This window comes from Lutjanus erythropterus, chromosome 11, assembly GCF_056507025.1.
Source record: "Lutjanus erythropterus isolate fLutEry1 chromosome 11, fLutEry1.hap2, whole genome shotgun sequence".
Lineage (NCBI taxonomy): Eukaryota > Metazoa > Chordata > Actinopteri > Lutjaniformes > Lutjanidae > Lutjanus > Lutjanus erythropterus.
Genome location: NC_139327.1, coordinates 2918400 through 2942347, shown reverse-complemented (window position 1 = coordinate 2942347; position 23948 = coordinate 2918400). Strand labels below are relative to the sequence as shown.

The window sequence follows — 23948 nt, the reverse complement described above, 5'->3', positions numbered from 1 at the left end:
GCATATGGTTTGGATGAAGCTGTAGGAAAAAGAGACCTGGACAAAAGAGACACTATGCACACTGTGTCTAACTAAACTAATTATAGATCAAGTTGGAAGTACTCACATAGTGAGAAAAATCAATCAAATCAAAAATTCTGATGCACCAAGATCAGATTGGGAATAAAATTGAGGTGTGAAGAGAATCCCACCCTGAAACTGCACTTATGAGGGCTGAGAGAACAGAATGTAGGAGGAGAGAGGTATATTTGTGTGCGTGTCTTATCTTTGTGAGGAGAAGGGCAGTGTATGACAGGCGACACAGTGTACTACCTCTGAAAAGCTTCCCCCAGTGACACTTGTTCCCTCTCATATCAGTATCTGCTCTATTATTGTTGTGGAAGCCTGCGACAGCCAGCGGCGGGGGCCTGAGTCTGAATATCACCAGCCGACATCTCTAATTGGGGCACGCATTCAAATTACACCCGTGTTTACTCTTATAGATGATTACATCCACGAGCACCGAGGCGTGAAATAGAAACCTTTACGCCGCAAGGTCAAGCTGACCGGAGAGTTTCAGTGGACAGGTTACACCCCGTGCTTATCACAGGCACTTGACCGATGAACAGGTGAGCCTACTTATCCTCTGCTGAGGGACCAACACCACAAAAAATATAAAAAATAACCTCAGGTACTAGAAAAGCATTTTTACCATCATCATCAAACAGCCACAATCAAATAAATTGAAGCTGCAGCCACACTGAATCCTCATGATTTCAAGAGGCTCCCAGCGCAGAACAGCCTCTAATGGACTGACATTTTGCCCTGTGTCTTTTTTTCTCCCCTTGAAGATGGAATGAAGCCTCCGCTGTGTGCTCCATTTATAAAAGCGCTACTGTCCAAATTAATTTGAAATGGAATGTCAGGTTGCCTTGGAGACATGCTGAGGCGGAAGCCGGCTATTGTAACTTACCTGAGCTGTCATAGGAAAGGCCGCCTCTGCATTCTGAGAAATGAAATAGTCAATTCATTGTGGGTTGCAGTGAACAGGGTGGATAATAAAGGGAAATAGTTAGGATTTGTCATTGCCATTGATTTGTCAAGGCCTCTGTGTATTTACAGCCCAATGCTGTATTTTACAACAGAACACAGGAGGTTGCACACCTACTCACTGAACATCTCTGATAATTATTGAAAAACCCTGAAAACGTACTTTTTCAATCCACATATTACTACACAATCTGCCAAAGTCCAATGGGTTTTGGTTATTTTGCGTGAGAGATTTCTGTTCGCCTTTCCTCCCTGTTCTTCTTACTGGTTACTTAGAAAAGAGTGATGTCATTTAATTTCAGTGCATCAATCAAGATTTACTGACACTTGCTGGATTATTTGGTCACTCTTTGGTCAGGGCTGCAGTTAAAGGTTATTTTCAGCATTGATTAACCTCCCCACTATTTTCTCAATGAATGGATTAATTGTTTGGTCCATATAACATCCATAAAAAATCTGAGTAAAACAGTGAAACATGGTGATGATCATCAAGTGTCTTGTTTTCTTCGACCAACAGTCCAAAAAGAAAAGATTTAAAGAATAAACTCTCACATTTGAGAGCCTGGAACTAACAAATATTTGGAATTTTTGCTTTAAAAATGTATCAATGATTAAATTAATTGTAATTATTTTTCTGTAGATCGACTAATTGATTAATCAACTAATCGTTACAGATCTACTGTCAGTCAAATCTGATCAGACCACACCCACACAATCCTGATGAAGCAGATTAGTTACGTTTTCATTTGTTAAAATCTTAATGAATAATACCTCAAAATTAATTAAAGCTGGGGTTGGCAGTTTACTTTTGGTGTCACTGGGCCTGTAATCATAGACTTTGGCCCATCACAGGTTGAGTCTCATTCCTAAAACATCATATTTGACGACCTAAATGAGACTCAGCAATCAACCACCTTTTTCCAGAATTGCTGCCTGCACCTTTAAGAACTGAAACTAAGCTTTCAGAGCCTTTAAAGGACAAGTCTGTAGGATTTAGTGGCATCTAGAAGTGATTGGAAACTCACCTCACCTTCCCCTTCCAAGCGCATTGTAGAACCTGCAGTCCATGAAACTTGTAAAAAACACAGAAGCCCCTATCAAGAGCCACTGATTAGTTTGTCTGTTTTGGGATTCTGTAGAAACATGGTGGTGGTCCTCCATGGAAGAGGACTGTAGATATAAGTGGCTCATTCCAAGGTAATGAAAACACAACAGTTCTTATTTTCAGGTGATTATGCACTACTGAAAACATGCTTATAAATATTATATTCCATTTCTGCCATATGGTGCCAATACACCCCTGTAAATATTACACACTGAAAGTGTTTTTTTTTTGTTAATGTTTTTACCCATTTACTATAAATCAAATGTTCTGTACAGTTTATCATTTTGTAAAATGTGCTGCTGTGTGTATAAAGTATGAAAATCTATCTTGAACCTTGATGCAGTTGTGTTATTCATTACAGTAAGCAATGAATTAAGTATGCATTTTTGTTCCTGTATTGTTTCGTAAGTGTTGTATTTCATTTTCACACCACACTGACATCAATAGAAACCAATGGCCACATGCAGTGGCAGAAGAACTAAAAACCTAAACCTGTGTAGAATGCATTTGAATGGTCAGCAGAAATGTTAAGTGCATATAATTTGTAGTTAAAGAGCTAAAAGTTGCAAACACATGTGGTTCATTTGGAAGGTAAACAAAGTAATTTGGGCTACACATGTCCAATGTGCTGATCAAGGAGGCCTGACTAATGAATCATACAGCTCTTACTCTAATTACCCGATTGTTGCTGTAGTCTCTCTCATTGTTGTGCTTTAGCTCACTATTCTCTCAGGCTTTTCTGCTTAAAAAAAGTTTTGTCTAATTAAGACGAAATGCAAGTTCAGCTTGTTAGACAGAAGCAGCAGTGCTGTCTATCTACAGGAGCTTGTTGATGCTCCAGATGTGTCAGTGCTGCTGCAGCCCTACCTCAGCTTACAGAGCATCCGCCTGTGTGGAGCTGCATCCATCTTACCGGCTTGCCTCACTGTTTTCTAATTAACTAGTATCTGTTCACGTGTTGGCTTAAGCTCTGACAGTCATTGGTTTATTTTAAAAGGCATTGTGTCAACTGTTCCTGTCAATACAATTCCAACAAAACAGCAAAGAGAAATAGATCTTATTCTCTGAAAAGAATCTCTGCAAATGAATGTTCTTACTTTCCCTTTTGAGCCACTTTTTCTCATAAATTGACATTTTCTTTTTCTCCTTTTCCCGTTAAAGTGCTCTGTCTTCTGTAGCAACCCCCGACAACTTGTCTTTTCCTTTCATTTTTTTCTCTCATGTGTGGTCTTTGTCCTGTTTAACATGCACTATTCTTACCCGTTATCCTCCCTTTTCTTTATCTGGAGCAGTCTGGTGGACCGTCGTAATACAGGATGTCGTGCTTGTTCAACTTTGTATCTGCAGCCAGTAGGTCTACTGATCCTCAGCCAACGTGGCTCTGACCTGCCTAATACCCACTTTTATCTCCCTCTCTCTGTTTTTTTTTTTTTTCGTGCTAAGCTGTCCTTACATGAAAGTTGCGGTAGAGAAAACTGCATCTGATTTGCGTGCAGGCTCATGGCTCAAGAGCCCTCGGCTGACAGCTGTGAATGCCATGACTCAGAGGAGAGGCCAACAGCTTGTTCCTCGTATGAAGTCTGATTCACCTGCTGAGCGGGGCGGCAGTGGCCATCAGAGGATCTATGTGTGTCTGTAATGAAATGAATGGCATTTCAATATTTACCAAATTACAGGATTAAATCCATCTTCATAGATGTGGAAGGTAATTTGAGCTACATTGTGATTAGAGAAAAGATTGTTACATCAGTGTACCCTGAAACTGAAATGAACCGTACATTCCTTCTCTCCCTCTTACTACACCACATGCCATTTTGCTTTTGAGCCAATCTTGTTGGCCATGAGGAAACAAATTTTTTGAAAGATTCCTCTAAAGCCACTTTGAATAACAGAAAATGAAAGGAAAATCATTTGATTTGCACTTGTTACTGCTTTGCAGACACTACTGCTTAACATTCATAATTTTATTACCATAGCAACCAGTGCACAGTTTCATTTATAAGCATTAGAAAAACATAGCAGAAATAAATAGTTTGAAGCAAACACAAAGCATGATTATGACCATTATTATAACTTTTAATATGAGTGTGGTTAACAATAATATCCACGCCTTTAATCACTCCACTGTTATGTCAAGTGAGTACTGTATTCAATTCTTCAAACCACCTGATTGATTGATTGTTTTTTGACAAAAATTGAGACATTTTCTTTCCTCTTAAAATGTTGGCGATAGTGGAAGCCAGCAGAGCACTTTCTCAGAGCCTTCACAGACTGTCTGTTGATAAATGGTGTGTGGTTGCCCTTGTCTCACCTAAAATCCAACACCATTTTTTCTTTCTTTCTTCCACCTCCCACTATTTAAAGCCTCTGCTGTCGAGCACTGTCCTCACTGAGCATGAGACGATATTGAAATTTCATGCCACGATTAGCCTGGCCAAAATAATTGAGACTCACAATATTATTCCAATTATCATCAAAAAATGCTTAAAAAAGCAGTAAAACATACTGGAATCACTTTACCTTACATTTCATTTCATTATTTTAGGATTTAGATAGGACTTTGGAATGACTGGAAAGATGTGAGGATATTAATGATTATCCAGACTCATAATTATCCTGGTAATTGAAATTCACCATGATCACATTATTGTGAGTGTTTTTTTAATTCTTGTACCATTCCTCTAGTTCACACTGGAGGGTTCATTGTTGTCCATTATAAGCCTGTAACAGAGTCTATTGGAGGGGCGATATGAGTTGGGCTTCAACTAAACATTATTTTAATTATTGATATTAAAACAGTATATATCACAAGATAAAATAGACAATTAGAGCACATAGGGACAAGTTCACATACTAATTCACTAGCCAAGGGGGTGTCATGATGGTATTAAGGCAAGAAGAAAGACCCATATTTTTTCATACATTGCTGGTTTCCTTTTCACACTGTGCAGGATCTTTTCAGGTGTACTATAGGATTTAATCATTACCTCTGCAGAGGAGGAAGTTCACATTTTCATTTTTGTAGAATGCATTTTTTCCCTGCTGTGCCTGCAAGTATTAAGAAGTATTATTTATTATTGTTCTCCCAAGATTGAGGTCCAAGGGTCAGATGAATTTTCAGATTTTATAATATTTTAAGTTATTGTAACAACATATTTCCTGGATTTGTTGAGATAAGAGCAATTCCAAAGCATATGAAATAAGCTAAATCTCCATCACAGGTTTTACATCTCTATCAATTTGGAGAGCAGTATGGTACATTCTGTGCTGTTGATGTGGACTATAACAGCTAAATTCCACCAGGCATGGCTGCGTCGTGTTACGGCTGTGCCACATCAGCCAGAGCTGATTACTGCCACTCTACACAATGCTTGTGACTCCACCAGCCGCGCTGCAGCGCATCTCTGAGTATGCAATCTGCACAGAGCAGATCGAGCTGGCAGGAAGTCAGACACAGAAAGAAAGAGAGAAGAAAGAATCCAGTCAATTTTCAAAATAAAAGACACTGTTCAGACTTGTGATCCTAAAAACACACAGAAAGAAACTATTTAACAACAAAACCTGCTTATTCATGGTAGAAGCACAACGCAAGGAAACTTAAACAAATTAACAAAATCTGAGCAAGCAACATAATCAGGCGGGCAAAACGCTCCGCTGCTGAAACGCTACTGAAACACAGCTGGTCGGAGCTGCAGCCGTGTGGAGGACAGAACAAAACTGTGGCGCAGACGTGCCGTGCCCAGTGTAATCAACTGGTAATAGGCTATTAAAGCTTCTACAAGCATTTTTTAATTGGCTGTGAAACCATCTTAATTTATTACTGATGCCTCAGCTATTTCTGTAGTTGTTCTTAATGGCTGCCACCAGGTCAAATTCCCTTTGAAATCAGATGAAACAAGTCTGTGTTTTCCCAAGGCAAAGTAAAAGGAAGACAAAGGATGTTTTTATTTTAATAATTTTATTTTTGATGTTATATTTTAAGGTGGAAACAGTACCACTTTTGTCCACAAGGGCCTCCAAAAACTTTTTGTCGATGTTTAGTTGAGATTAACGCAGTCTAGGACATTTCAAGAATAGTACACCATTCAACATCACCATAACTGCATTCCAGATCTGATTCCCATTTACTTTTCACAAAGTTATTGTGTAGAATCGTATAAATCGAAGAAGTCAGACCTTTTGTAGTGTACCAAGCTTCACTAAGCAGATGCTTTTCAAACAGGGATTCTGGTGGAATTTGTGGGACATCTGTGTATCTTTTGCAGACCCATTTCATGGCTGGTTTTGATCACGCTGAACACATCAGCCTGGAAATGTCAACAGAACTGCTGGATATTTTTCTATTTATTTTAATGAATTTTCCTCTGTGTGTTGTTTTGGATCTAACAGCGCACTCGAAGGGACTAAAATGTATTTAGTGGATATTATTAAATCTTGTAAACATGTTAGAGGGAACAAGAAGCCATCTAATTAGTCGGCACAGGAGGCAGGGGTACATATGGATGTGGCACACAAGGCTGTAGCTATAAATAAGAATGTGGCATCTCAGTCAACATGCCAGATTTAATAAGGACTGAAATGCATTGTTGGCTATGCTCCATTTGGAGTCATATGCTATACGCCAGCAGCAGATGCGTGTATCACAATCTTATTTGTCTGCATGGAAATGGAGCTGTGGGTGTGTCTGCTGTCAACTGGAAGCAAAAAGCAAAAGGCAGAAGCCTGGATCTGAATGTTTCTCTTCCATTTAAAACCTTTAGAAGTGACTGGATATGAGTTAAGCTTTCATCTGTGCCTTTGACTAAAAAAATGTACTACTGCCTGAGATCCAATAGACATGTTTTTTACATAGACAGTATATTTTTGACGTCACTCACAGGTTTCTGAAGAGCAGTGTGGGCTTGCAGTGGGGCTGTCGCTGTCTTTAGCAGTGTCTGACTTAGCTAACTCCTGGCTAATAAAAAAAGTTGTCAAAGAGGTGGAGTGGAGAAGCTAGCAGCTAACCATCTGCGATGTACCCAACTGTCAATCACAGTGGATACGCCCCTAATTATGCATACCTTTAAGCCTTAATATAATTTAAATGGGCAAGTTATAAAAATTTACCACCTGCATGTTGTCATTAACAGGGAAATTAACTATGGAGAGCTTTTGTTGTAGCAGGCTGTAAACTTATCTACACAGGCGCCATCTACAGGGGGGCATAAAACCCAATGCCCAAAGTTGAAGTTGCAGTGACCCCCCCAATCTTGAGGCAAAGCAGGAAAAAATGCAGTTCTAAAATAGCCAGAGACTAATAAGTCATGCTGTGTGCTGTATTATTCTTAAGATTTCATTTTCATGTGGGGTAGTGTGTGTTTTGTTGCTCAAATGTTACCAGCTGAGCACACCAGGCAATTGAAATAATTATTTAACAATTAATTTAATTAGTTAAACACTGGTCACCATTCACTTCCATAGTTTGGGGGATTCTGCAACACTGTTTTCCTGTGAAACTCCAGCAGTGTTTTGTGGACTAACAAAATAAACGTGACCTTTTGGGTGAACTATCCCTTTACCACAACTGAGAGCAAATGTTCTTTCTTTAATTTAATATTCTCTTTACTTTTGGCTACTTGAAACTGGATGATATGTTAGTAGCATTTAAATCTGGGGAACCAAAAGCCCTCACACTGTGTTACAGGAAGCTCAAAGCTGCTTGAACATTTTCCATGTCAGTAAATTAGTTATGCAGCTCATATTCACCACTGTTTGTAAAGGCTCTGTTACTGTCTCAATGACACAGCGTAAGAAACCGCCATGATTTTGGTGCAAAGTAGTTCATCTAAATAGACTGAACATAAAATGCCTTTGAGAGTCAATAAAGCAGCTTGGAGGGTCCTTTTACACCCCAGCTGTTATCATCTCAGATGTAAAAGTGCTCTTTGAAGCAATGGAGAGGCGAAACCAATAAACACAGCCAGGTTTCTTTTGGTCTCGTGCCATCTTCATCTGTCCTTGCCTATCATCAGTCACTAAGAGTGTGCACAGGATTGTAATATATCATTTTTCACTTAATCAGCCACAAGGCTGTACAGCATCTCAAACCATTCGTTCCTCATGTATTGTTATATTTAAAAGTAAAATTATTGCAACTGTGAACAGAGAACAAAATGTAGCTGCTCATAACTATATTATTCTCCTGAGGAAAATATTTAGAAATGACCTGATAATGATCAGGTCATCTTGATGTCGCTCCAGAAGGCTACTTTTGCTCAGATAAATGAGAAATGTCATGAATCGTTTTCTTTCAATTTTCAGTAATCAGTTAGAAACATTCAGGTCGGAATATTTGAACTAAAACAAAATAAATGGGGTGTTAGCTGGTAGGGAACTAATAACAAAATCATTTGGTTCATTCGCCCAGAGCTAAGTGACAGAGAGCCTAAGTCCCCAGTGTAATTAAGCAGAGGTTTGAGCTGCCTGCATAGTTTTTTGTTATGCATAAAGCTGTGTGACAGCAGTCGATGGCCGCTGGCTGCTGGTGATTACAATCCTGGAAAGGTGTACGCAGCAAACCTGTATTTAGAATCAGCCCTTTGGCTGCTCTGAGCAAAACAATTCCTCTGTAAACTCCTGACAAGTTTTATATTCCTTTGGGAAATGAAAAGGTGCATTGTCTGAAAGTTTGAGAGATTTTGTTGTTGTTGTTGTTTTTGCTATGATTGGTAGAAGGTGGTTGTTATGTGGGATGAAAGTGGGTGCTGCGTTTGGCAGATGCGAAGGTGCTTTTGTGCAGACGTCTCAGAGGCATGTCCCTGCAGTCCAGGGGTGATTGCAGTCAGGGAATGAATGTCTGCTGGTAACTGACAGGCATCGCTTTGTATCAGGAAGCTGATCGCTCTGCGCTCCAGAGTGCCGTGTCAATTAAAGAGCAGCGGCGCAGGCAGGTGGAAAAGAGGACAGCCTCATTTCTGTGCTGCAGCAGTCTGGAGATTGGCTTCAGATTGCTGCAGGCACTGACTCTATTCAGCCAACTCTCTCTTTGACTGCCTCAATAACCCATACACAGCAGGCAGGTGGATAACAGAGAGATTTCATCCATATCATCCCCATGTCTTCTCATGTCTTCAAAGTGTACAGTGTTAAAACATGATTAAATAAGTGGAGTACTGTGGGCTATTGTGAAATTCTTTTACCATAGATGAATGGAATCTGACTTACTAAGGCCACCTGTGATGAAAATAGAGATGGAACCAATCCAACCCACTATCGTTTTTTTAAAACCTTCCTAGTGATTTGGTTCTGTGGATGTTAGTCAGTCACTTGGCTGGTTCATCAGTTGATCAGTCCACTGCTTAGGTTCAGGCTGAAATGTTGTATTTACTGAACTTGATGCAGATATCTTTAAAGCTATAATAACATTTACACATTAAAATGTCAAAAAATGTAACGATATATATTTTGTTATATATTAGTTGTGCACTTACATTATCCCAAATATTTCCAGCAATATTCAAACATGGAGAAATCCATGATTTATTCCAGGAGACAGTGCCTTTTCCTACTAGCTGCTTGCAATAACTTATAGGAAAACATGAGATGTGTTGCATACGTCCAAGAGTGAGGAAGGAAGTCTGTGTGACCAAACATAGTGTGAACAGATTTTCATCAGCTATAGTGGCTGTTTAACAGTGAAAATAACAACACCTGTGATGCAGTATCTATTGTTATTGCTTTAATGTGAGAGAGACCCAGCAGAGCTCACATATTGCATCTTTAAGTTCCCACAGGATCGGAGTAACTTTGGTCCAATACTTACACTCTCAAAACTAATGACATTCCCATCAGCCTCAGCTGTTAAGTGTTTAGTGCCAATTAGCAAATGATGACCTGCTAACACACTAAACTAAGATTGTAGTCATTGTAAACATTAAGTTCCACCTACTAGTGAAGCTGTTAGAGTTGTCATTGTGAGTATGGTATCATGTGACAGAGATACATTCATAGCTCAGTGGAATCTGACTTACAAAAGCCACCTGTGATGAAAATAGAGATGGCATCAATCCAATCCAATATCGCCATAAGTCATTTATTGGATATTGGGCTAGCATCATCAATCCATGTTCCAATTTATGTTCCACAACACCATGTGTTACCTATGAGTAAATAAGCAGTGCGAGAGATGAATAGCATTTTTCACATTTGCTCTGCATTTGTATGTTATACAAAGGAAACATGTTCCAGGTTGAGGCAGTGCTCTACAGCTGGAGTGGACAAATGTAGCTACTAGATGCCTTACTCATGATGTAACAATAAACCAGCACAAAAATGACAATTACCGATGTAAGACACCATAAACTTTGTTCTGAACAAACACATAACAAGGACCAACAAAAAGTAACATTTGCATTTCGGAACATAAAATAGCAAACTCAAACTGTCAGAAATGCATCATGAAAGATGATGCAAATGAGGGCCGTCTCTCAGCTACACATGTAAATGTCACAAGCCATGATCCTTCAGGACCCCACAATGATTGAAGGACGCCATTACACAAGTTACATTACAAAAACGAAACAAGCTTTCCAGAAATATCAAGAGAACTTTTCACCACAGTTTCAGCCTCATGTAATCAAAACAACAATAATAATAATAATAATAATAATAATAATAATCATCATCATCACCATCATCATCATCGTCATCATCATCATCATCATCATCATCATCATCATCATCATCATCAAGAAAAAAGGGTGCTGATATCAGTATAATATCAGCAGATATCCAAATTCGGAATCTGATCAGAGCTGAAAAAAAAAAACCATGTATTGGTGCCTCTCTAGATGAAAATACATTTGTGTTTGTGTTTCCTGACCCTTAAGTACATTCCTCTCAGCTGTAAACTTCACAGCTCATGGTGTTACCCTGAGCACTCCACACTGACCCTATGAGGAGGAACCTCTGCCACTTTCATGCAGCCCTTTACCAAGAGCACTCTGCTTTTTTAAATTAGATTTTTCTTTGAAGCTGACTGTGCAATGGATGTTGGAAGTTACAAGTGCTCTGGCAGCAATGCCTCCTTGAGAAACCCAGAGTATGTGGAAACTTTCCCGTTCTGTCTGAGTCAGACGTTTTGATCATTATCATACAAGTCACTGATAATGTCATGGAAATATTTATGGATGAATAATTGTAGCTGATTAGTTTTATGGAGTTTAATCACTGGGGGATAATAGTTCAGAAAGAGGAAAATACATGAAATCAGAATGATGTCGGGAGATCAGTTGAATTTGTGAGCAGCCACCGACTGCATGCACAGAAGCACGTCTGCTGGTACAGTGACGAGCTAATTCAAGCCTAACATGTCTGCTGGACGTTTGATAAATTCTATAATGGATGGTTGGGTTGGATGGAGGATGCATAAGGGCATGGCTAATCTCCAGATGGCTCTCTGACATTCCCAGCATGAGAAAGACACAGTGAGGGAAAGAGGGCACAGTTGAGGAAATTGCTCTTATCTCTACACTTGAATAGAAGACAATGCTTTTTTTTTTTTGCTTAAATTCCACTGTTCACTTTCTGCTGTCCTTTACGTAATATGAGTCACATAGAGAAGTTTGACCAAAGTTTTGTGACCGAACATCATTTCATTCCTTTGGGATTAACTTGCACTTTAGAAAGAACGAGGGTAATTTATTGCCTCATTCTGAAATGGAAGGCAGTTTTCAGCACCATACAGTATTTTGTTGCAGCACTCTGTGGCAGTATCAGAAAAACTGCTTTGTTGGCTAAAAGAACATTGAAGCTTATAGCAGTGGAACAAAGGCCAAAGCTGTTGATGAAACCTGAAATGCTACTTAAGATGTATCTGCTGACTGAGCAAGGACACATGATAGAGGCTGAATCCATTAATACGCTCAACATGGACGATACTGAAATGATTCCTCACAGAAAAGCGTGACCTTTTTGTTTTGTCACTTATTTAAATTTTGTTGTCAGCCCATATATGTCTATCAGAGGAAAAGTCAGACTGCACTTTTAATAAGATCTGTTCTCCTTTATGTAAATCATTCTGGAGGGACAGAGGAGTTATAATTCTGTAATTGAAGTGGCTGAAAATGGATTGGCATATTTAGAGAAGGCTGAGTGGGAAATCCTATAGAGAAATCATGCAATTGACACATTATTCTTCCTTGTCAAAACCTGACACCTACGTTACCCACAATGCTACTCAGCTGCCGACAGTTTGGTCAGAGATTCAGATGTGTATTGATAGTAGCAGTTAATGTAGTCTCAAACAGGATTACCCATTGTTCTCATGGCCCATTCTCGAAACCCCAGTAGCCTGAAAATGTACCTTTGGACAGCCAGTTATCCTGAAAAACAAAAGTCTGCTGCTACACAGGCCCATTGCCCCAGAAATACTAATTCTCCTTGCAGAGGTTTGTCTTTAAAAGGCAACATTTCAAACAATTGTTGCAGACAAATTTCCAATGTCAGAATAAAATCATGAGATTTACCTCAGTTGGTGAATGCCCCTGTGTTAGATGGGTTATGGTTACCAACTACAGGGAGGGTGTGTATTTTCTTAACAACGGGCCTTCAGAGCAATGGGTATTTGATTTCAGAATAATTTATAGTTTTAGAAGAAATCCAGATGGTATGATTTTCAGTACTTTCAAAAATACAGACTCCTTGGTCTCCTCTGGTGGGCAAGGCAGCGCTGCTGTGCCCCAAAACATGGCATCTGGGGAACAAAGTTACAGGTCTAATTAGTAAAAGAGAAAAAAATGCCTCTGCCCCTATTTGGGAGTATTTTGAATTTAGTCAATACATTTAGATGATAAATGTGAGCCAACAAACACTGCAGACTACTGATTGATTCATTTAAGTGAGTGTGAGAGCACAAGCAGTGGAGAGTGACGGTGAATGTGCACTGAGAAGAGGAAAAGGTGAGAAGTGAAGCTGTCGGTCTGGCAGTAAATGTACAGTTTAGGTTTGACAGTGATCAAAGGCTTTCCCAACTGCGGGAAAGGCGTTGCTATGACAATCAGCTCTGCCTACGTTAAGGAGATTATCTGCAGTGGAGTAGAGCTTAGCTGGGCTGCTTTTCACAAATACTGCTATAATGCCATAAACCCTGATAAAATGTCAGAAAGACACGAAGGTATGAAAAAACAGATAGCACCCAAGCCTAACTGTATGAATGAGCTTTTGGTCCAGTGGGACATTCTTTTGACTACTGGGGTTTCAGAATAATGGGATGTTGGAACAATGACATGGCAACGCCTTGAGCTGCTAGCCTTAAGCAGAGATGTCGAGTGAGTTACAGAGGTCTGGTAAGTTCACTTATTTCTTACTCCACAAACTTGGATGGCACAATGTTTTAGTGACTTTTTGTGCAAATTTGTAACAACAGTCTTTAACATTTTTCCAAGGAATACATAATTTGAAATATAACAATTACATTGCACTTGCAAGAGAAATCACAAAGATAATCAAACCTGATTTGGAATCAGTAAAACTTGATCAGTTCCATCTTCGTTTGAATTCTCCTCTGTATTTGCACAGAAGAAGATGTGTTGTGGTGTGCAGCGTACCGACAGGCGGGGAGTGACTCAGGCACGCAGACCTGAGCCCATCTCTCCCCTGCCAGTGACCCTGCTAATCGCATCAGAAGCAGTCCTATGCTAATCATTCCTCCCATGAGATGCTGCACATGGCAACACGGTGGAGTTTATGAGTTTGAGCAGAGTTAGTATAGCTGCACCCTGAGCCAGCTGGAGCAGATGTAAACCCGCTGAAGAGTCGAAGAGAGATTTTTTAAAAAGCAGGGTTTGATCCCTGAGGAGCAGAGCAGGGCAAACTGTTCAAAGACCTGTTCTGAGGTCGAGCAATTGTCAACCCACAGCTGAACTGTGTGCCAGGATGAGCCCAGATGTCACCTTATAAACATCATCTCTGTCTTCCTCTGAGGTGACTTGCAGTATTCTCTCTGTGTTGAAAATGGGACAGGGCTGGTTTATTTCTGTCACACTCTGTCTCCGAGGTTGCCAAGGATGTCTCACCACCAAAGGCCAGAATTTTCAGCTGCCTTCTCGCCTCTCTCTGTATCTCTCTCTCATTAGTTCAGAGTGTGTTGATGTTTTTATAATCCTGTTTGTGTTATCTACTTAGCTCCAAATGATGCATAAAGTGGCTCTTATGAGTAACTCTACACATAAAAATGTAGTTTTTTCAGCACTCTGCATCAGACAGAGGTGTTTTCAGTTCTTCATGCTATACTGGAATTTTTTTAGCACAGCAGCACCAACTGAGCTCCAAGAGCTACTCCCTCCTCTGCTGTAGCCCTCTCTTTCTCCCTGATAGAGTCGAAATCTCTCTCAACTCCAGTTGAAGCCGCACTCTTATTTCAGTCTGTGCTGCAGCTCCCAAAGCACCAACAGAAAAGTAAGTGAAGCACTTAACAGAAACTACTCATACTCAGTCTAACCCCATGTCTCTTTAATAAAGTCGGCTGAATGGCGGGCTGTGCCTGGGCATGAATTTACCAAATCAGAGCAGCTGCTGCTGTGAAAATGTGCCAAAGTTTCACATGAAGTCTTTAGTGCACTCTCATTGTGTCATCTTAAATTGCAGCATAAGTTGGTAAACAGTGATAATGATTAAAGCTGCATGCAGCATTGAAGGGGTGCTCACATCTCGCACCCATCAGGCTGTGCTGCAGCCACGCATGTAGTTGTCTTCAGGCTGGGACTCTTATCAAACAAGTGAAGTTTTGGGCAGATATGGTCGTGTACACTCAAATTACAGCACCTTCCTGTTTCTTGGGTAAACATGGGAATTCATCACCACGCTACAGATATACCAGTCAACAAAAACTCAAATGCTTCACACTTTGGCATCACAAAGGTATTTAGAATGAACCAACCCAATTTGAAGTTGATCTGATTAATTCTGTAGGACGAATTAGGTAAAGTACAGCACCAGGAAATTGCACAAAAAATGCACACAGAATTCAAAATGTCTGACTTCCTGTTGGGTTTAGAGTATGGTTCCCAGAGGATTTTTTGTACATCTAGACATGATACATGTGCAACCTCTTTTCATACATCTAGGTGAAATGTTCCATGGGGCTGCCTAATATTTGAGTTACAACAACTTACTGTTTCATGGAAACTCAATGCCACACTACACCATGGACACGCCGTTTAATGAACCCCCCATATCATATAAAATCATAAACGTTGAGATTGCATTATACCAATCTGAAGTCGATTGGAATAATTCCCACAGAGGAGTTAAAATGAAACGCCTGTAAATGGCAAAAAATGTCTGAAATTGCACAGGAAGTTCAAAATATCCTACTTCCAGTTGGGTCTAGGGAAACTTACCAAGAGGGCTGTTTCATATTTGAGTTACAACAATCAACAAAATTCAATGCCTTCAAGCCACAAGTTGGTAAACAGTAATAATGAATAAGGAATTACATACATCAGAACTTCTGATTCTACCATTTAAACTTCTAACAAGGCCACTGTGCATGACTATTTCTTTCCTCTTTTCTATTACCATCCCTCAGACCTCTGTCTCTCATTCTGTATGCACCTTCCATCCAACTACGATTAAAAAAAGAGAGAAAGAAAAAGTTGAGGCTGCTTGTTTCCCAGCACCCAGCAGCAATCCAACGTGCCTGGAATGAAGACAGCTGACCTTGGGTGAGCTAAACACATCCTCTGGGTGCCAACGTGCTAAAAACAAAACACAAAGCTTCCAGCCAAGGGGCAGATTATTTTGGAGGAAAAGGTGTGATGGATAGCGGGAGATAGGAGACAGAGGCAGAGGGGGAACTTTGGTGAGCGCTGTTTGTGAGAAGAGATACAGACAGGTCTTACTAAGACATGTGCACACAAAGTATATCCAGAAGGTCTACCTTGACTCAAAATATTTCTCTTTTTACATTTTTTTTTTTAGCAATAGCCACCCAGGATGTTTTTTCAGCTACTCTCTGCCACTCTCAGTCAAGGTCAGGCCCCCTGTTACAAACACCCTGCAATCATGGTGGAGGTGCAGCCACTGCTGAGTGAGATCCAATCATCGGAGCCCTTTGTGCACAACACAGAGTGACCTGGCGTGCCATGAGAGAGGACCGAAGAGAGTGGGCTTTTAGAGACCAGAGTGGCTCCAAGGAGACCAGTCCCACCTCTCCATTTTTCTCTCCTGACTGTAGCAGGAGAAATGGAATCCACTTAAACAAGGCGGAGATTTTCTAAGGCACAAAATAAATAGAAGCATGCTGCTTGCTTTGTGTGTTTTTCCACTCTAACTGCAAAGCCAGTGCCATTAACTTATCAATAGATTTTAATTAGCATCAAAATAAGACAGAAGACATGATAAGATGGAAGAAAAATCATTCCTGAGATGGAACTGGATTGTTGCAGTGGACAGCAGTGCTTAAGAGACATTTCTACCTTCTTTATTGATGTTATGTCAGTGTTTGATGATATACAAATCAATATTGGCAGGAAAACATCAAATTTTCCTGCTTACGGTCAAATGCAGACTGTAGTCAACTACGACCTAAAACAGACATTCATTCATATAGAGCAAAGATTTATTACAGAATGAAAAAAACATGTACAGAATCTGCTGACTTTCTTCTGTCTCTCTTTGACTAATACATACCAGCCTGTATCTGCAGTATTTACAGTAACAAGACTAAATGTACAGATGGCCATACATATGTTGTGTCCTGAAAGCACCCTGCTGTGTACATTTACCTTGTAAAAACTGCAATATGTTGATATATTCAGATACACAAAACATACTGTATGAAAAAGAGCTAAACATTTTCTACCAGCTCTGATGGAACTAATGAAGAATTGATAATATCATTGATTATAATATTGAGAACGATTGTAATGACATTTATAAGTTAGTAATGTGTTGATAGAAAGCTGCAATGTTTTATCTAGTAATTGGTTTATATCAGAGGAGAACCCTGAGAGCCCTCTAGGCCTTCAGAGAAGACCTAACATATCAGTATTTCAAATGTTGTTGATTTATTTCATTCATTTATTAGGCTATTCTCTTCCAATTCTAATTTGAACGTCGTTTTCAACTTTGCTTCAGAAATGAAAGGGTCTCTGTCCTGAAAGCAATAGATTTTTTTTGTTGTTGTCTCTATGCAGAGAAAGGTTAGAGCTGGCCTAGTTACTGGTTAGGACTTCATCACTGGGACAGAAGGCCACAGCCTGTGCGTTTTTGTAGAAAGTGACAGGTGAATTAACCACACATTTTGACTGACAAAAATAATTCCCTTAGGCCCTCCTGAACACCAGCGATACCTTGCTCGAGACAAACCAGTTCAGACCGACGCTGTTGCTAGGTGGCTTACTTGATAGCACTGCCTTTTTCGAGGGGGATTTTCAAAGTGTAGTGGAGAATCTGCAAAGGACTGTGTTATTTTGGTGACTGAAATTTTGCTTGTCCCCAAGTCTGTTAGAAAACAATTTTCAGACACTTGAATCATCTTTTTACAGCTCCTTCCAACAGTACAGCACAGCAGACAGAGCTGTGTTGGTAAACAGAAATTATATAAACTGGAGATCTATGTTACATGTAACTATGTTTGTGGTACTGAAACAGAGAGCAACTCAGAATTCATGTAGATTATTACAGCTCTTAATATCAAACACAAACTTAATTAGAACCAAACAGTAGTAACAGAGTAAATGGCATTTATCTACTGTTTAAAGCAAGATTAAGTAAAAGGCCAAAAAAAAGAAGAAGATAAAGTTAAAGACTAACATCAGCATCCTAACATGTTCACATTGACAATGCTGTAGAATAGCGTGTATGATATTTACAGTGATCACCATTCTCTGGGAGCTCCTTGTGTAAATTTGCTAAAGATGTAGGCAGTCAACTGGTAATCTATCCATCCAAAGAGGCTGACAGGCAAAACAGTCAAATACCCAACAGACTGCAGCTCACAGGGGCTGCAGCGTACACTTCCAATAGTGTCATTTACTTTTTGTTAATGATATATTTAGATAAAAACCCCCTATGGAAAAAAAATTAAATCATTATAATCACACTGTGGCTCAAGTCCAGGCAATCTCCTCTCTAATGTCTCATTAGCCTAATGCAACATTAGATTCCTAATGAGACTAAGATTTTTCCAATGTGTGGCCACGGTGAATGTTATCCTTAGTAATTAAAGCTTTAAGTGGGTGATCCATATACAGTCCTGCGTGGGCACCTAGCAACCATGTCACTGAGAGATCATGATACTTCAACATTTAGTGAGAACCGACACTTCACATCAACCAGAGTTTGCTGTTATTTTACTCCACAGACTTGTTTTGTTGTATACGTCGTGATGTCTGCAGAAGACACGCTGCAGAGGCCTCGACAGCAGCAGCATCCAATCAAGCAGACAGCACAGGAAACCTCAGGCAAAGGTTAAGAACAGACAGCAGACAGCATCTTCTTTCACTCAGTAGAGAGAAGACGTGAGCTAACGGCTCTTTTGTCTCAGAAGGCTCTCATTCTCAACTCGTCAAATGCCGACTTGTTTTCACCGCCCCTCAGAGACTAATACAGACATGCATAATACCCATTAGTGGCTCAAAGAGACACACCAGGCTTTCAAGTGACTTCAATTTAAACCCATGCAGCTGCATTAGATGCACCAGGTCTTTGACATAGTATAAAGAGGGAGAAGTCTGCACATGAAGGAGGTGGATGGTTCACACAAACTTTCACACAGGAGACCAGGAATTGTGTCTTGTGAGAACAAAACGTTATTAAAACTTGTAAGCTGCATAACGTTAGTAGTGGTGGAAAGAATACTCACTGTCTGTACTCAATTACCAGTACCAGGGCAGTGCCCCGATAGTAAAATTAATAGCATTTTGATTAGTTGTTCAGCCCTTTTGCTGTTTATCATGATTTTCATTGACTTATCTGCAATCAGACAACCATATTGGCTACAAAAATGCAGATGAAAGATTTGGATATTAATTCAAATTGTACTCAGTACTCAGTTATGATTTTAAAGTAACTAAATAGATTACAGAGTGCACAAGTAAAATTGCAGACTTGAGGTAATACTCAATACAAGTACCCAAAAAACAACTTAATTACAGGCATTTGAGTAGTTGTAGTTAGTTATGTCCATCCCCGGTCATGTGATCACAGTGTGACAGTTTCACAACTTTTTGATTTTTTTGTTTAAAAGGCTTTCTGGCAGAAAGGTCTTCAAGCTGAGATGAGAACAGGTTGCACATGGGTTAATATTGGAGTTAATGGGTGGCCAATGTGCTGCATACAGATGCTGAGGGGTCTCTTCCACTGAAGAGGGGTTACCATACATCAGTATTTGATGAGTAAGGATGAGAAGGGGTTGTTTATTTTTAAGAACAATCGTTGTCTTTGCTCCAGAATAGTGTATTAAATGTTCAACTACTCATGATCTCTTTGTGGTTTGAAATAACTGATGGTGACACGTAGCATGTGGCTAAACAACTTCACTTAGCATAATGACTAATTACAAACAGTGTTTGTTGAGATGTGACAGTCTCACACACCCTCGCAATAATAGCGGCGTAGGTTGGTGCCACCATTAATACAGCAGCTCCAGATAACCTTCAGTCCCTGTAGAGGACTCGCACACAATTAACTGCGTGCTCCATTGCCTTATCAGCTCACTGACAACCCTCCCTTTCTGCTCTGATTTTTTTTTCATTACACAATTAAATGATTTAGTTGTCTTAACTTGAAAGAGAACAGATTTTTTCTTTGCACCCCCTCCCCTCCGGGGAACAAAAGGACTGACTGTGGAATGATGCATTAGTATAATGAGATGGCTCGATATTTACAGCACGGTTTAACACAGACTGGAGCTCGGCCTGCAGCGTTTGACTCCCACATCTGGCGATGTGGAGATTTTCATTTGAGATGGGAGGGTCCTCTCCTGCAGATTCTCAGATGATATCTTCATTTTATCTAAGCTCATTACTGCTGCATTTCAAACAGCTTCTGAAGGCTCGGGTGGCTGCGTATGGTGTAAATCGTGGGGTTTGCTACCAGGATTGACCCGCTGTGGCCAAGACGTCCGGCACAAATGGGATTAGCTGTGGTCCTCCCCTCTGGCTGAGAGATCCAGACCTGAACAGGGTGGCTCAAGCTTTCACAGCCGCTGACCACCTGGTCTAATTATAACAAACAAGACAGAAGCCCATCATTTCTGTTCTGACATTTCTGCTCAATTAGTAGAAAACAGGCTCATGTTAATTGACTTCCTTCCGATCTCATACAGTGAAGTCCTTTGTGTGTACTTGAATGTCATTTTAAAGGACTGGGGGGAGCTTTTCTCCCTCGAAGCTTCTACCGAGCTGTTTTTTGTGACGAGCATGTGCAGATGAGAGATTGCTGTCATGGAATATCAAGTGCTGATTTACTGTATAATAGATTCAGCGATGATGCCTCCTGCTGTCCTGCCACCTGTTCTGTCAGCCGAGAGCTGTGTCGCTACGCGCAGATCCACGGCTCGTTTACCAGCACGCAGCACTTGAAAAACAAGCACATCCCCATTAACCAGTCAAAGACTTCCAGAACCAGCTCCAGTGGAGAGAACCGCCTGCCTTGCACGGCACAAACTGCTCACCCACTCACAACATTTAGACGAAGTAAGTTGAGAAATGATGCGAGTCCAGTTGTGGAGATTTGTCCATCCAGCCTCACAGTGTCATCCTGTCTCCGCTCCTCCATGTGTGACAGTGATGAAGTGCCTCAGCTGGGCTGTTTTGGCTCCTCAATGAAAAATGAAGCCATTAGGCGTACAGGGAGAGGGCCGGTGCTGGGCAGCTGAGGCTCGTGGGCACGTGAAGGCCTGCATGTTCTACACCGGCCTCAACAGGACCATCCATCTTAATCAGAGCCCCGGTCCATGCGGCACTTGTACAAGACGACTTTTTAGTCAGTAAAATGACAAGCTCATCATTTCATCAATAAACGAGCCAGAAAAAGAAAGGTCAAGCAAGTCAAAAACAAAGAGTGCATTCAGTGTTGATAGAATAAAATAAGTCGAGTTACACTGAAGACAAATCAACAATTTCCATATTCCTCCTTACCTGTTTTGTTGCAGGAGATTTCTCCCAGTCTTTCTGCTCTTAAGATACTTACGCTTGGCTTAGACAAGGATTCATGTTTAAACTCAGTTATATTATGGTTTAGCTTTAAATTATGTTGCACCAAACTGCACAAAACTATTTTAAATTTAGGACAGATTAAATTTGAGCTTCTCTTAGTTTTCACTCAACCTAGATTAAATTAAATTCTGTTTCAACAAAATTTTAAACTCCATTTCAAAACTCTCAAAACAAATCCACCATAATCTTCTAACCAAATAATTTAGACTCTCATGTACATAATAATAAGCATATAAAAAGTATAAAGTTTGTGCTTGGAGATTTATTATGAAAATTACCCAATCATAAAAAATCCATGTTAGTTGCTATGTGGGTGCAACAAAATTTTCTTAAAAATATTATGTCTGTGCGCTCTTTACAGCCACATCCAACTCCATTGAGAAAAGCAGTCATTTCCCCGTTTGGAGCACTGGAGTTGTTGGTCTACCACTGCCTTGATCTGCAGCAAGTAATGTTTGTTCAGGCCAAAACAAACGTGTTAAAACGCCAAAGTTACACCAAAGTCAAACAATAACACAAACTAACTAACAAACACAAACTCCTACAGCTCCTGAGTCCTGCAAGGTAAAAAGACTGTTTCTGTCTGTGGAGGCTGGTGGTTGTAAAGAGAGCAGAGGCAGTGGCTTCAGGTCTGTGTTAGAAAACACTGCCTGACGACAAATCAGAGTGGCAAATATGTTCTAAATATAGCATGCATTTAAATATTGATTTTTTTAGGTAGGTACCTTTGTTTAGGTGCTAAAACACATTTTGCTGCAGCCTGTGTCTACAGCGGTCCTCAGCAGGATGTTACACAGCTTCTGTGTTTGGACTTCTGAGGCAGCTGTCAATCAAACAAGAAATGACACGCCCACACACTCTTGAAAATGGTCTTAACAGCAAAATGAGCTGTTTTGAAGTGAGTCTTCTAATAGTTATGAGCATTTATTTTCATTCAGATCTTTGTGGATGCTTGATGAGAAACTAAACTTTGATATAAAATATGCATTTTTGCCATTTCAAGTCACGTTTTCAGTGGCTTTAAACTTCCACTTGAGGAGGTTTAACTTTTAAATTGGATGCCTTTTTGAGATTAATTGAGCAAAATAATCGAGTTCCTCAAAGACAGTTAAGGAACAGACTGGACCCAGTTCAGTTATGATGTGTCTCTTCTTTCTTTCACTTCAGTTGATCTGTTAAAAGATCCTGTCAGTTGCTGCCAGTCTCTTTGTTCCTGACTGTGCTGTTTTTTAATTCTCTATTATTTGACCATATTGCTCTATTAATGCAGCCCATGTGTTTTTCTCAGAAAAGGAGAAAGTAGAGCTTCTCTGACTCTCTCCACTATGAGTAGGCTAACTAGGCTAACAGACTTTTTAGCCAACTAACAAACGCTGTTCACTAGCTAGGTAAAAAAGTGATTTTCCAACCTGTTGTATGATTAATAGGTCCTGACAGGACTCAAACTGTTTACACCTGACAGGGATCATGTAATCACTTCAGTGTGTGAGTGAGTGTGTGTCTGTGTGCCTCAAAACCAGGAAAACATGACACATGACATATTACAATATAACAGTATCCAAAATCTAAGATGATTTCTAGTCTCATATCACAGTGCTGATATGATGTTGATACGTTGCCCAGCTTTAGGTGCATCCCAGTCTTTATGGCTCAGTCCTACTTTCAGTCTCATGCTGTATTTATGGTATATGACCTGTTTTTTCAGCTTCAGTTCAGTCCAGAAGATAAGAGCATGTTTAAAGAGGGATTTAGCTCTCCCTCTCTCCCCCTAACCTGCCTCTAGGCAGTACTGGGCTGTTGACTCATGGAGCACAAGTTACTGCCAGCGCTGTCTCTGGCAATGCTTGTCTACATGTACTCAAGATCCAAAGTGTGTATATGAGAGTACAGTATGTTGATGTGTATGAAGGGTGCTGCTTGGTTCATGCAGAACCGCTGCAGTCTGCTCAGAGGTATTAACATCTCAGCTCACCTTTCACTCTGTATCATCGAGTGGCTCATTGCCCATCCACATACAGAAGAATTTTGTTGTGTTTTAGTTGGCAGCTTTTACTAAATGTATGTCATGTGTATAAGAATTATTAACTCTCACTATATTTAACAGTGCTTAAAATTCTGTAATAATCCTCCTAATGTGGGTTTTTGCACAGATTGGACGTTAAATCATTAAAAAGAAATTAGACTGTCTTAGACTGGCAAACTCCACTGGTCTACCTCACGTTCATCTGACAATTTCTCTCCATCATCTGTGTCTCCACAGAGTTCAGTAACCATGTACGATGCCACGAGGGTGCCATCTCCTAAAGATGGTGCAAACGGGATGGCCCAGCCTGTGGTCCCCGGAGCAGGAGCGGGAGCAGGATCAGCTGCAGGATCAGGAGGGCTGACACCGACTGCAGCCCTGCAAGCCAAAGCAGAGGAGGGACAGCCAGGTACGGAGGAGGAGGAGGAGGAGCCCAAAGCCGAGCCCGTCCTGGTGAAGAAGCCACATAGAGAGATTCTGGACCATGAGAGGAAGAGGAGAGTGGAGCTGAAGTGCATGGAGCTCCAGGAGATGATGGAGGAGCAGGGGTAAGTAGAATCATCAACCACAATACAATAACCCTCATACA

At 40.3% G+C, this 23948-nt stretch overlaps 1 protein-coding gene across 3 annotated transcripts in view; it reads left to right on the top strand.

Moving 5' to 3' along the window:
- Nucleotides 1–23948, top strand: part of srrm3 (serine/arginine repetitive matrix 3) — a 118055-nt gene that overhangs the window by 32192 nt on the left and 61915 nt on the right. For all 3 annotated transcript variants that reach the window (XM_084730454.1, XM_084730453.1, XM_084730452.1), the window contains exon 2: nucleotides 23597–23907. In XM_084730454.1, coding sequence (XP_084586580.1) covers nucleotides 23609–23907 — 299 coding nt within the window. In that variant the 5' untranslated portion in view covers nucleotides 23597–23608. The remainder of the gene's footprint in view (nucleotides 1–23596; nucleotides 23908–23948) is intronic.